Source organism: Oncorhynchus clarkii, chromosome 29, assembly GCF_045791955.1.
Source record: "Oncorhynchus clarkii lewisi isolate Uvic-CL-2024 chromosome 29, UVic_Ocla_1.0, whole genome shotgun sequence".
Lineage (NCBI taxonomy): Eukaryota > Metazoa > Chordata > Actinopteri > Salmoniformes > Salmonidae > Oncorhynchus > Oncorhynchus clarkii.
Genome location: NC_092175.1, coordinates 39,975,677 through 39,990,676, shown reverse-complemented (window position 1 = coordinate 39,990,676; position 15,000 = coordinate 39,975,677). Strand labels below are relative to the sequence as shown.

At 49.3% G+C, this 15,000-nt stretch overlaps 2 protein-coding genes across 2 annotated transcripts in view; one reads left to right on the top strand and one right to left on the bottom strand.

Annotated features, from left to right (window-relative positions):
• The window catches only part of LOC139387908 (sterile alpha motif domain-containing protein 9-like), a 429,675-nt gene that overhangs the window by 253,561 nt on the left and 161,114 nt on the right, over window positions 1-15,000 (top strand). The window lies entirely within an intron of this gene.
• The window catches only part of LOC139388106 (neurobeachin a), a 257,294-nt gene that overhangs the window by 145,294 nt on the left and 97,000 nt on the right, over window positions 1-15,000 (bottom strand). The window contains exons 3-4 of the mRNA XM_071134675.1: window positions 12,566-12,686; window positions 2,090-2,190 (exon numbers count right to left, since the gene is read on the bottom strand). Of these exons, the coding sequence (XP_070990776.1) occupies window positions 2,090-2,190; window positions 12,566-12,686 (222 nt within the window). The remainder of the gene's footprint in view (window positions 1-2,089; window positions 2,191-12,565; window positions 12,687-15,000) is intronic.

The following is a 15,000-nucleotide window of genomic DNA, read 5'->3' as shown; positions in this document are numbered from 1 at the left end:
GGAGAGAGAGGGGAGGAGAGATGGAGAGAGAGGTGAGAAAAGATGAAGAGAGAGAGTTGAGGAGAGATGTAGAGGTGAGGATAGATGGAGAGATGGAGAGATAGAGAGAGAGAGGAGAGATGGAGAGAGAGAGGAGAGATGCAGAGAGTGAGAGAGAGAGGAGAGATGGAGAGGGAGAGAGGTGACAATGTGAAGAACTAGATGAATTGAGATTGAGGGATGAAGGGGATCATGCACGGAAAGAAGATGACTTGGATGATGATGATGGTTAGTGCCAACCGGGTCTGGATAGTGGGGACAGGTATGTAGAGGGACGGAGAGATGGAGGAGGGGAGGAAAGGGGGAGGACAGGATGAAGAATGTTGGTGTAGACACTAGATGGTTGTCTGGGGTTGGTTATGGGTCAGTATTAACCTGAGGAGACAGCACAAGCTGCCCCTGTCTCCCTCTCTCCCTCCTCCCCCTGTCTCCCTCTCTCCATCCGTCCTTCTGCTCGCTCCCTCCTCCCCGTCTCCCTCTCTCCATCCTCCTTCTGCTCTCTCCCTCCTCCCCCTGTCTCCCACTCTCCATCCCTCCTTCTGCTCGCTCCCTCCTCCCCGTCTCCCTCTCTCCACCCTCCTTCTGCTCTCTCCCTCCTCACCCTGTCTCCCTCTCTCCATCCCTCATTCTGCTCTCTCCCTCCTCCCCCTGTCTCCCTCTCTCCATCCCTCATTCTGCTCTGTCCCTCCTCCCCCTGTCTCATTCTCTCCATCCCTACTCCTGCTCTGTCCCTCCTCCATGTCTCCCTCTCTCCATCCCTCCTCTCCTACCCATCAGCAGCATCTCTGTTTATGATGACATGACCCCCCCCCATCCGGTCCAACCATCCTGTCTAACCATCCTGTCTAACCCACCTGCTAACCCATCCTGTCTAACCCGCCCTGCTAACCCATCCTGTCCAACCATCCTGTCTAACCATCCTGTCTAACCCATCCTGTCTACTCCATCCTGTCTAACCATCCTGTCTAACCACCCTGTCTAACCACCCTGTCTAACCCATCCTGTCTAACCATCCTGTCTAACCCATCCTGTTTAACCCATTCTGTCTAACCATCCTGTCTAACCACCCTGTCTAACCACCCTGTCTAACCCATCCTGTCTAACCATCCTGTCTAACCCATCCTGTTTAACCCATTCTGTCTAACCATCCTGTCTAACCACCCTGTCTACTCCATCCTGTCTAACCCATTCTGTCTAACCCATTCTGTCTAACCATCCTGTCTAACCCATCCTGTCTAACCCATTCTGTCTAACCCATCCTGTCTAACCCATCCTGTCTAACCCATCCTGTCTAACCCCCCTGTCTAACCACCCTGTCTAACCCATCCTGTCTAACCCATCCTGTCTAACCCATTCTGTCTAACCATCCTGTCTAACCCATTCTGTCTAACCATTCTGTCTAACCCATCCTGTCTAACCCATCCTGTCTAACCCATCCTGTCTAACCACCCTGTCTAACCATCCTGTCTAACCACCCTGTCTACTCCATCCTGTCTAACCCATTCTGTCTAACCCATCCTGTCTAACCCATCATGTCTAACCCATCCTGTCTAACCCATCATGTCTAACCCATTATGCTAACACATTTTGTCTAACCCATCCTGTCTAAACCATCCTATCTAACCCACCATGCTAACACATCCTCTCTAACCCATCCTGTCTAACCCATCCTGTCTAACCCATCCTGTCTAACCCATCATGTCTAACCCATTATGCTAACACATTCTGTCTAACAAATCCTGTCTAACCCATCCTATCTAACCCACCATGCTAACACATTATGTCTAACCCATCCTGTCTAACCCATCCTATCTAACCCATCCTGTCTAACCCATTCTGTCTAGCCACCCTGTCTAACCCACCCTGCTAACACATCCTGTGCAACCCATCCTGTCTAGTCCATCCTGTCTAACCCATCATGTATAACCCACCATGCTAACCCACCATGCTAACACATTCTGTCTAACCCATCCTGTCTAACCCATCATGTCTAACCCACCATGCTAACCCATCATGTCTAACCTATCCTGTGTCCCCCAGGTATACTCACCCAGATACTGTTGTCTCCCCTCAGCATACTGAATAGAAGCTTCAGTTCCTTCACTGTGATACTGTAGCTGGCCATCACCCCCAGCATATCCACTAGCAGATCTAGAGAGAGACAGAGAGACAGATATAGACGAGAGAGAGGAAAGACGAGAGAGAGAGACAAGAGAGAGAGAGACAGAGATGAGAGAGAGAGAGAGATAAATAATTACAGAGAGTACACAGTGGCAGAATACCTGACCACAGTGACTGACCCAAAATTAAGGAAAGCTTTGACTATGTACAGACTCAGTGAGCATAGCCTTGCTATTGAGAAAGGCCGCCGTAGGCAGACATGGCTCTCAAGAGAAGACAGGCTATGTGCTCACTGCCCACAAAATGAGGTGGAAACTGAGCTGCACTTCCTAACCTCCTGCCCAATGTATGACCATATTAGAGACACATATTTCCCTCAGATTACACAGATCCACAAAGAATTCGAAAACAAATCCAATTTTGAAAAACTCCCATATCTACTGGGTGAAATTCCACAGTGTGCCATCACAGCAGCAAGATTTGTGACCTGTTGCCACGAGAAAAGGGCACCCAGTGAAGAACAAACACCATTGTAAATACAACCCATATTTATGCTTATTTATTTTATCTTGTGTCCTTTAACCATTTGTACATTGTTAAAACACTGTATATATATATAATATGACATTTGTAATGTCTTTACTGTTTTGAAACCTCTGTATGTGTAATGTTTACTGTTAATTTTTGTTGTTTTTCACTTTATATATTCACTTTGTATGTTGTCTACCTCACTTGCTTTTGCAATGTTTGTCACACCCTGACCATAGTTTACTTTGTATATTTCTATGTTGTGGTTGGTCAGGGTGTGATCTGAGTGGGCATTCTATGTTACATGTCTAGTTTGTCCAGTTCTATGTTCGGCCTGATATGGTTCTCAATCAGAGGCAGATGTTCGTCATTGTCTCTGATTGGGAACCATATTTAGGTAGCCTGGGTTTCACTGTGTGTTTGTGGGTGATTGTTCCTGTCTATGTGTTTTCACCAGATAGGCTGTTTAGGTTTTCGTTACGTTCTTTATTTTTGTAGTGTTTGTATTGATTCGTGTTTTACGTTTGTTTATTAAAACATGGATCGAAATCTACACGCTGCATTTTGGTCCGACTCTCCTTCACATACAGAAAACCGTTACAGAATCACCCACCACCAACGGACCAAGCAGCGTGTCAACAGGCAGCAACAGCAGCGTAAAGAGGAATGGACAGAAGAGGACCCTGGGCTAAACCAGGGGAGTGTAGCCGCCCAAAGGTGCAGCGGGAGAGGAAACAACAGGAGCAGCCCAAAGAGGAGTACAGTATGGAGTATACGACTTGGGAGGTAATAGACAGGTGGGCGGTCGACCCAGGGAGAGTGCCGGAGCCCGCCTGGGATTCAATGGAGCAGTGCGCGGAAGGTTATCAGAGAATGGAGTTGGCGAAGCAGGCACGGCGGCGCGGAAGGAAGCCCGAGAGGCAGCCCCAAAGATTTCTTGGGGGGGGGCTAACAGGGAGTATGGCTACGCCAGGTAGGAGACCTGCGCAAACTCCCTGTGCTTACCGGGGGGCTAGAGAGACCGGACAGGCACCGTGTTATGCAGTGGTGCGCACGGTGTCTCCAGTGCGGGTGCATAGCCCGGTGCGGTATATTCCAGCTCCGCGTGTCGGCCGGGCTAGATTGAGCGTCGAGCCTAATGCCATGAAGCCGGCTCTACGCAGCTGGTCCCCAGTGCGTCTCCTTGGGCCGGCTTACATGGCACCAGCCTTGCGCTCGGTGTCTCCGGTTCGCCTGCATAGCCCAGTGCGGGCTATTCCACCTCGCCGCACTGGCAGGGCGACCGTGAGCATTCAACCAGGTAAGGTTGGGCAGGCTCGGTGCTCAAGAGCTCCAGTGCGCCTGCACGGTCCGGTTTTTCCAGTACCACCTCCACACCCCAGCCCTCCGGTAGCAGCTCCCCGCACCAGGCTTCCTGTGCGTGTCCTCGGCCCAGTACCACCAGTGCCAGCACCACGCATCAGGCCTACAGTGCGCCTCGCCTGTCCAGCGCTGCCAGAGCCTTCCTCCTCTTCAGCGCTGTCGGAGTCTCCCGCCTGTTTAGCGCTGTTAGAGCCTTCCTTCTCTACAGCGCTGCCGGAGTCTCCCGCCTGTTCAGAACTGCCAGTTTGCAAGGAGCTGCCAGTCTGCATTGAGCTGCCAGTCTGCATTGAGCTGCCAGTCTGCATAGAGCTGCCAGTCTGCATAGAGCTGCCAGTCTGCAAGGAGCTGCCAGTCTGCAAGGAGCTGCCAGTCTGCAAGGAGCTGCCAGTCTGCAAGGAGCTGCCAGTCTGCATAGAGCTGCCAGTCTGCAAGGAGCAGCCAGTCTGCAAGGAGCTGCCAGAGCTGCCTGTCTGCAAGGAGCCGCCAGAGCTGCCAGTCTGCAAGGAGCCGCCAGAGCTGCCAGTCTGCAAGGAGCCGCCAGAGCTGCCAGTTAGCATGGAGCAGCCAGAGCCGCCAGTCAGCATGGAGCAGCCAGGGCCGCCAGTCAGCATGGAGCAGTCAGGGCCGCCAGTCAGCATGGAGCAGCCAGTCAGCATGGAGCAGCCAGAGCAGCCAGTCAGCATGGAGCAGCCAGAGCTGCCAGTCAGCATGGAGCAGCCAGAGCTGCCAGTCAGCATGGAGCAGCCAGTCAGCATGGAGCAGCCAGAGCTGCCAGTCAGCATGGAGCAGCCAGTCAGCATGGAGCAGCCAGAGCTGCCAGTCGACCAGACTCTTCCAGATCTGCCAGTCGACCAGACTCTTCCAGATCTGCCAGTCGACCAGACTCTTCCAGATCTGCCAGTCGACCAGACTCTTCCAGATCTGCCAGTCGACCAGACTCTTCCAGATCTGCCAGTCGACCAGACTCTTCCAGATCTGCCAGTCGACCAGACTCTTCCAGATCTGCCAGTCGACCAGACTCTTCTAGATCTGCCAGTCGACCAGACTCTTCCAGATCTGCCAGTCGACCAGACTCTTCCAGATTCTCCAGTCAGCCAGGATCTGCTAGATCCAACTATCTGCCTGGGCTTCCTCTCAGTGCTGAGCTTGCTCTCAGTGCTGAGCTTCCTCTCAGTGCTGAGCTACCCATCAGTCCCGAGCTACCTCTGTCCCGAGCTGTCCCTCTGTCCCGAGCGGTCATTAAGGAGGGTAACCTATCTAGGGACGCTAAGGAGGTGGACTAAAACGATTATGGAGTGGGGTCCACGTCCAGCGCCAGAGCCGCCACCGCGGACAGATGCCCACCCAGACCCTCCCCTATAGGTTCAGGTTTTGCGGCCGGAGTCCGCACCTTGGGGGGGGGGGGGGTACTGTCACACCCTGACCATAGTTTACTTTGTATATTTCTATGTTGTGGTTGGTCAGGGTGTGATCTGAGTGGGCATTCTATGTTACATGTCTAGTTTGTCCAGTTCTATGTTCGGCCTGATATGGTTCTCAATCAGAGGCAGGTGTTCGTCATTGTCTCTGATTGGGAACCATATTTAGGTAGCCTGGGTTTCACTGTGTGTTTGTGGGTGATTGTTCCTGTCTATGTGTTTTCACCAGATAGGCTGTTTAGGTTTTCGTTACGTTCTTTATTTTTGTAGTGTTTGTATTGATTCGTGTTTTACGTTTGTTTATTAAAACATGGATCGAAATCTGCACGCTGCATTTTGGTCCGACTCTCCTTCACATACAGAAAACCGTTACAATGTTAACACATGTTTCCCATGCCAATAAAGCCCTTGAATTGAATTGAATTGAATTGATAGAGAGAGACGAGAGAGATGAGGAGAGATGAGAGAGAGAGACAGAGAGACAGAGAGAGAAAGAGAGAGAGAGAGACAGACAGACAGACAGACAGATAGCCAAGACAGACAGACAGACAGAGAGATACGAGAGAGACAGAGAGATGAGAGAGTAAGAGAGAGAGAGAGTGAGACAGAGAGAGAGAGAGAAAGGAGAGGTTTGGCAGACAGGGTTGTAGCTGACTGTGTTAAAAGTAGTGGTGAGTAGCCTATCACATGCCTGGAGACACCACTGTGAGGTCATCAGGAAGGGACAGACTGTAATACTGGCACGCATCCAAAATAGTACCCTTAACCTATATTGGTCAAAAGTAGTGCACTAAATAGGGAATAAAGTGATATTTGGGACGCAAACCTGCTGAATAATATGGCCCGGGAGAACAAGGCTGACGGTTTAGGTCCTAACCAACTGTGTTTTATGGGTAGTTTCTTTGTGTTGTTTGTAACTTATTATCTTACTTATTTTGTACATAATGTTGCTGCTACTGTCTCTTATGACTGAAAATAACTTGTGGACATCAGAACAGCGATTACTCACCACAGACTGGCAGAATCATTTTTTCTCTTTTAACAAGTCTGACGATCCCGATGTGAAAGATATACTGCTTTCTCGGGAACAGGCCCCTGTCATGTGACGATATACTGTTTATCGGGAACAGGCCCCTGTCATGTGACGATATGCTGTTTATCGGGAACAGGCCCAGATCCCTGTCATGTGACGATATACTGTTTATCGGGAACAGGCCAGATCCCTGTCATGTGACGATATACTGTTTATCGGGAAGAGGCCCAGATCCCTGTCATGTGACGATATGCTGTTTATCGGGAACAGGCCCAGATCCCTGTCATGTGACGATATGCTGTTTATCGGGAAGAGGCCCAGATCCCTGTCATGTGACGATATACTGTTTATCGGGAACAGGCCCAGATCCCTGTCATGTGACGATATGCTGTTTCTCGGGAAGAGGCAGAAAAGACAAGTGTTGGTGGTCTGTGTATTTTTGTAAACAACAGCTGGTGCACGATATCTACGGAAGTCTCGAGGTTTTGCTCGCCTGAGGTAGAGTGTCTCATGATAAGCTGTAGACCACACTATCTACCTAGAGAGTTTTCATCTGTATTCTTCATAGCTGTCTACATACCACCACAGACTGATGCTGGCACTAAGACAGAACTCAATGAGCTGCATACCGCCATGAGCAAACAGGAAAACGCTCATCCAGAGGCGGCGTCCTAGTAGCCGGTGTCATGACTGGCCTGTTGGGGTCAGGTTACCGTGGACCATAATCCTACAGCGATATCTCACCCACCAGCGGGGGAGATGGAGGTGGGGGGGGGGTACGGTACACCTCACGCCCATTGTAAATCTTAAGGCAGCAGACAAAATCCCTTTGTCCTCTCAGTATGGAGGAATGGAACATATGGTCGATGGAAAATCTACCTCAGAACAGTAACATTCAATAAATGGACGTTGGGACAATATGTTTCGTCAGTCGAAATGATAGTAATGACGATAGATGGAAAATGAAAATTGAAAGTCGTTGTTATGTTATTACCATCTTATGTTATTACCATTTTAGCTTGTTAGTAAATAAATAATCAACTCAATTGGTGTGGTACGGACTTATTTAGTGGGACTTGGGTTTGTGCAGATTCCCGGATAATGCGACGTTCAGAATGAGACTGTAGAGGAAATTAATTAATTAGCGACTGTTGTAAAATCGATATTCTGATATTCTTGGAGTTAATTTGGGAAATAGAAACTCAATAAAGCCAAAACTTTCCCATGGTGCCCCAGGTTACTGAGTTAATAATTATCTGATGAATTTAATCACGTATGAATAAACAGTTAATCATTCGATGAACATCAGTCATTAATCAATACAATGTTAAGACACCGGGGCCTTTGATGCAGGGAAACTTAAATCCATCTAAGCAAATATCTATCAGCATGTTCAATGTGCAACCAGAGGGAAAAGATCTCTGCACCACCTTTACTCCACCCATAGAGACACATACAAAGCTCTCCCTCACCCTAGAACACCTTTTCTCCACACACAGAGACGCGTACAAAGCTCTCCCTCACCCTAGAACACCTTTTCTCCACACACAGAGACGCGTACAAAGCTCTCCCTCACCCTAGAACACCTTTTCTCCACACACAGAGACGCGTACAAAGCTCTCCCTCACCCTAGAACACCTTTTCTCCACACACAGATCCGCGTACAAAGCTCACCCTCAACCTCCATTTGGCAAATCTGACCATAATTAAATCCTCCTGATTCCTTCTGACAAACAAAAATCAAATCAGGAAGTACCAGTGACTCAGTCTATAAATAAGTGGTCAGATAAAGCAGATGCTAAGCTACAGGACTGTTTTACTAGCACAGACTGGAACATGTTCTGGGATTCCTCCGATGGCATTGAGGAGTACACCACATCAGTTATCTGCTTCATCAATGAGTGCATCGATGACGTCGTCCCCACAGTGATCGTACGTACATACCCCAACCAGAAGCCATGGATTACAGGCAACATCCGCACTGAGCTAAAGGCTAGAGCTTCCACTCCTCTAACCCGGAAGCTTATAAGAAATCCCGCTATGCCTTCCGACGAACCATCAAACAGGCAAAGAGACAATACAGGACTAAGATCGAATCGTACTACACCGGCTCTGACGCTCGTTGGATGAGGCAGGGCTTGCAAACTATTACAGACAACAAAGGAAGCACAGCCGAGAGCTGCCCAGTGACGCAAGCCTACCAGGCGAGCTAAACTACTTCTATACAGGCTTCGAGGCAAATAACACTGAAACATGCATGAGAGCACCATCTGTTCCGGAAGACTGTGTGATCACGCTCTCCGCAGCCGACGTGAGTAAGACCTTTAAACAGGTCAACATTCACAAGGCCGCAGGGCCAGACGGATTACCAGGACGTGTACTGCGAGCACGCGCTGACCAACTGGCAGGTTTCTTCACTGACATTTTCAACCTGTCCCTGTCTAAGTCTGAAATACCAACATGTTTTAAGCAAACCACCATAGTCCCTCTGCCCAAGAACACTAAGGTAACCTGGCTAAATGACTACCGACCAGTATTACTCATGTCTGTCGCTTTGAAAGGCTGGTCATGGCTCACATCAACACCATTAGCCCAGAAACCCTAGACCCACTCCAATTTGCATACAGCCCCGACAGATCAACAGATTATGCAATCTCCATTGCACTCCACACTGCCCTTTCCTACTTGGACAAAAGGAACACTTATGTGAGAATAATATTAATTGACTACAGCTCAGCGTTCAATACCACAGTGCCCTCAAAGCTCGTCAATAAGCTAAGGACCCTGGGACTAAACCCCTCCCTCTGCAACTGGATCCTGGACTTCCTGACGGGCCGCCCCTACGTGGTAAGGGTAGGTAACAACACATCCGCCATGCTGATCCTCAACACAGAGGACTTTGGGGATGTGTGCTTAGTCCCCTCCTGTACTCCCTGTTCACTCATGACTGCACAGCCAGGCACAACTCCAACACCATCATCAAGTTTTCAGACGACACAACAGTAGTAGGCCTGATCACCGACAACGACGAGACAGCCTATAGGAGGTCAGAGACCTGGCCGTGTTGTGCCAGGACAACAACCTATCCCTCAACGTGATCAAGACTAAGGAGATTGTAGACTACAGGAAAAAGTGGACCGAGCACACCCCCATTCTCATCGACAGGGCTGTAGTGGAGCAGATTGAGAGCTTCAAGCTCCTTGGCATCCACACCACCAACAAACTAACAAGGTCCAAACACACCAAAACAGTCGTGAAGAAGGGCACAACAAAACCTATTCCCCCTCAGGAGACTGAAAAGATTTGGCATGGGTCCTCAGATCCTCAACAGGTTCTACAGCTGCACCATCGAGAGCATCCTGACCGGTTGCATCACCGCCTGGTATGGCAACTGCAAGGCACTACGGAGGGTAGTGCGTACAGCCCAGTACATCACTGAGGCCGAGCTTCCTGCCATCCAGGATCTCTATACCAGGCGGTATCAGAGGAAGGCCTGAGTCATAGACTGTTCTCTCTGCTACCGCACGGCAAGCGGTTCCGGAGCGCCAAGTCTAGGACCAAGAGGCTCCTTAACAGCTTCTACCCCCAAGCCATAAGACTCCTGAACATCTAATCAAATGGCTATTTGCATATACACCCTCCCCCCCCATTTTACACTGCTGCTACTCTCTGTTGTTATCATTAACTATTCTATTGTATTTACTGTGAGTGTGAGTGCGCGCGTGCGTGTGTGAGAGTGTGAGAGTGTGTGAGTGAGTGTGTATATAAGTGTGTGCGTTGTGCGTGTGTGTGTGTCACCATAAATTAGTGTAAGGAGAGAGAGATAATGTGCTTCCACTGCCATTCTCAGTAATACTGCTGTAAATGAATAGACACCTCCCTCGCAACTTCATTACTGCATCACACAAACACACGCATGCACGCACGCACGCATCACACACACACACACACACACACACACGCATCACACACACACGCACGCACGCATCACACACACACACACACACACGCACAAACACACACACACACACACACACACACACACACACACACACACACACACACACACACACACACACACACACACACACACACAAACTGGCCATGAGCACATTAGTTGAAGAGGACAGGATGACATAAAGAGGGGAGGTGCAGTCAAGGACAACACACTGCTGTAACTGGTATAGTAAAGGGTGTGTGTGTGTGTGTGTGTGTGTGTGTGTGTGTGTGTGTGTGTGTGTGTGTGTGTGTGTGTGTGTGTGTGTGTGTGTGTGCCTTTGTGTGCGTTTGTGTGAGTGTGTTTTCCTGTGTGTGTGTGTGTGGCCCAGACGGCATTCCTAGCTGTGTCCTCAGAGCATGCGCGGACCAGCTGGCTGGTGTGTTCAAGGGCATATTTAATCTCACTCTATCCCAGTCTACTGTCCCCACATGCTTCAAGATGGCCACCATTGTTCCTGTACCCAGAAAGCGAAGGTAACTGAGCAAAACGACTACCGCCCACTCACTTCTGTCATCATGAAGTAATTTGAAAGACTAGCCAAGGACCACATCACCTCCACCTTACCAGCCACCCTAGAACAACCCCCATTTGCGTACCGCCCAAATAGATCCACAGACAATGCAATCGCCATCGCACTGCACACTGCCCTATCCCATCTGGACAGGAGGAATACCTATGTAAGAATGCTGTTCATTGACTACAGCTCAGCATTGAACACCATAGTTTCCTCCAAGCTCATCATCAAGCTGGAGGCCCTGGGTCTCAACCCCGCCCTGTGCAACTGGGTCCTGGACTTTCTGACGGGCCACCCCCAGGTGGGGAAGGTAGGAAACAACACCTCCACTTCGCTGACCCTCAACACTGGGGCCCGACAAAGGTGCGTGCTCAGCCCCCTCCTGTACTCCCTGTTCACCCATGACTGCGTGGCCAAGCACGCCTCCAACTCAATCATCCAGTTTGCTGACAACATAACAGCAGTAGGGTGATTACCAACAATGACGAGACAGCCTACAGGGAGGAGGTGAGGGCTCTGGGAGTGTGGTGTCAGGAAAATAACATCAACAAAACAAAGGAGATGATCTTGGACTTCATGAAACAGCAGAGCGTGCAGCCCCACATCGACAGGACCGCAGTGGAGAAGGTGGAAAGCTTCAAGTTCCTGGGCGTACACATCATCACCGACGATCTGAAATGTTCCACCCACACAGACAGTGTGGTGAAGAAGGCACAACAGTGTCTCTTCAACCTCGGGAGGCTGAAGAAATTTGGCTTGGCACCTAAAACCCTCACAAACGTTTATAGATGCACAATTGAGAGCATCCTGTCGGGCTGTATCACCGCCTGGTATGGCAGGCGACTGCAAGACTCTCCAGAGGGTGGTGCGGTCTGCCCAACGCATTACCGGGAGCAAACTACCTGCCCTCCAGGACACCTACACCCCCGATGTCACAGGGAGACCAAAAAGATCCTCAAGGACATCTACCACCCGAGCCACTGCCTGTTCACACCGCTATCATCCAGAAGGCGAGGTCAGTATAGGTGCATCAAAGCTGGGACCGAGAGACTGAAAAACAGCTACTATCTCAAGGCCATCAGACTGTTAAACAGCCACGCACATTAGAAACTACTGCCTATAGACAGACTAGAAATCACTGGCCACTTTAATAATGGAACACTGGTCACTTTGATAAGTTTTACATATCTTGCATTACTCATCTCAAATGTATATACTGTATTCAACACTATTCTACTGTATCTTAGTCTATGCCGCTCTGACATTGCTCGTCCATATATTTATATATTCTTAATTCACTTCCTTACTTAGACGTGTGTGTATTGGGTATATGTTGTGAAATTGTTAGATATTACCGTCCGAACTAGAAGCACAAGCACTTCGCTACATCCACAATAACATCTTCTAAACACGTGTGTGACCAATAACATGTCATTTGATGTGTGTGTGTGTGTGTGTGTGTGTGTGTGTGTGTGTGTGTGTGTGTGTGTGTGTGTGTGTGTGTGTGTGTGTGTGTGCGTGCGTGCGTGTGTGTGTGTGTGTTCCCCTACCTGCGATCATGTCGTCCACAGAGCTCATCTTGGACAGGACCTGTTGTATGAGGCCCACCTCTGTGCTGGTCTGAAGGTTCCTCACACTCTTCCTCAGGATGGCTGTGAACATGGACCACACCTGGTGACACAACGAAACACACAGCTTCATCACCTGGTGACGCAACAACACACACAGCTTCATCACCTGGTGACGCAACATCACACACAGCTTCATCACCTAGTGACGCAACATCACACACAGCTTCATCACCTAGTGACGCAACATCACACACAGCTTCATCACCTAGTGACGCAACATCACACACAGCTTCATCACCTAGTGACGCAACATCACACACAGCTTCATCACCTAGTGACGCAACATCACACACAGCTTCATCACCTAGTGACGCAACAACACACAAATGTTTGTCAATCCAAATGCCCAGATATTGGTAGGTGGGAACCTGATCAATGGGAGAACCATCCAGTGAATAAAAATGTTGTCCATCTGGGACATTCTGGAGAGAACTACAGAACATGTATTTAGTCTTGGCCACATTAAGTTCTAAACCAACCAGGGTGTTGTGTAAAGTAACACAGTTAGATTGCAGCTCTAACGTAGCCTGGTCAACAATTGGGGCAATGGCATACGTTCATAACAGTGTCATCTGAATATGACAAGTTATAACAGACAGACCCAATATTATTTATATAAAAAGTAAAGAGAAGAGGTCCCAGTGCTGACCCCTGCGGTACACCTCATGTACTACTGTATAAAGGAAACTAGACTTAACACCATAATATATCACACATTAACTTCTTTCTGACAGATCATTTTCAAACCACTTCCACGAAGCCTGATCCAGACCTATTTCAGTCAACCTCCGAAATAAAGAATGTGATGGTCGACGGTATCAACGGCCTTGGGAAAAGTCCTTCAAAAAGACAGCACCATGATTTTTATGATCCAAGCAATTTAGCACATTATCTAAAAGAAGCGAAGCAGCTGAAACGGTGCTATATCCAGAGTTAAAACTGGATTGGTACATACTTAGAATAGAGTGAGAAGTTTAAAACAGTTCTTAGCCGACAACTAGTCAGGGATTAAAAAACCTTGGAAAGGCAAGAGAGAACTTGGAAATTGGAAGATGGTTATCTAAGTCAGAAGGATCTCCTCCTTTACGTAGGGGGAGGACATCCAAATCTTAGGGATAACACCAGGGATAACACCAGGGACAACACCAGGGATAACACCAGGGACAACACCAGGGATAACACCGGGGACAACACCAGGGACAACATCAGGGATAACACCGGGGATAACACTAGGGATAACACCAGGGATAACACCAGGTATAACACCAGGGATACCACCAGGGACAACACCAGGGATAACACCAGGGATACCACCAGGGACAACACCAGGGATAACACTAGGGATAACACTATGGATAACACCAGGGATAACACCAGGGATAACACTAGGGATAACACCAGGGACAACACTAGGGATAACACCAGGGATAACATCAGGGATAACACTAGGGATAACACCAGGGACAACACCAGGGACAACACCAGGGATAACACCGGGGACAACACCAGGGATAACACCAGGGATAACACCAGGGACAACACCAGGGATAACACCAGGGACAACACCAGGGATAACACTGGGGATAACACCAGGGACAACACCAGGGACAACACCAGGGACAACACCAGGGATAACACCGGGGACAACACCAGGGATAACACCGGGGACAACACCAGGGACAATACTAGGGATAACACCAGGGACAACACCGGGGATAACACCGGGGACAACACCGGGGATAACACCGGGGACAACACCGGGGATAACACCGGGGACAACACCAGGGATAACATCAGGGATAACACTAGGGATAACACCGGGGATACCACCAGGGACAACACCAGGGATAACACTAGGGATAACACTATGGATAACACCAGGGATAACACCAGGGATAACACTAGGAATAACACCAGGGACAACACTAGGGATAACACCAGGGATAACATCAGGGATAACACTAGGGATAACACCAGGGACAACACCAGGGATAACACCGGGGACAACACCAGGGATAACACCAGGGATAACACCAGGGACAACACCAGGGATAACACCAGGGACAACACCAGGGATAACACTGGGGACAACACCAGGGACAACACCAGGGATAACACCAGGGACAACACCAGGGACAACACCAGGGATAACACCAGGGACAACACCAGGGATAACACCAGGGATAACACCAGGGACAACACCAGGGACAATACTAGGGATAACACCAGGGACAACACCGGGGATAACACCGGGGACAACATCGGGGACAACACCGGGGATAACACCGGGGACAACACAGGGGATAACACCGGGGACAACACCAGGGATAACATCAGGGATAACACTAGGGATA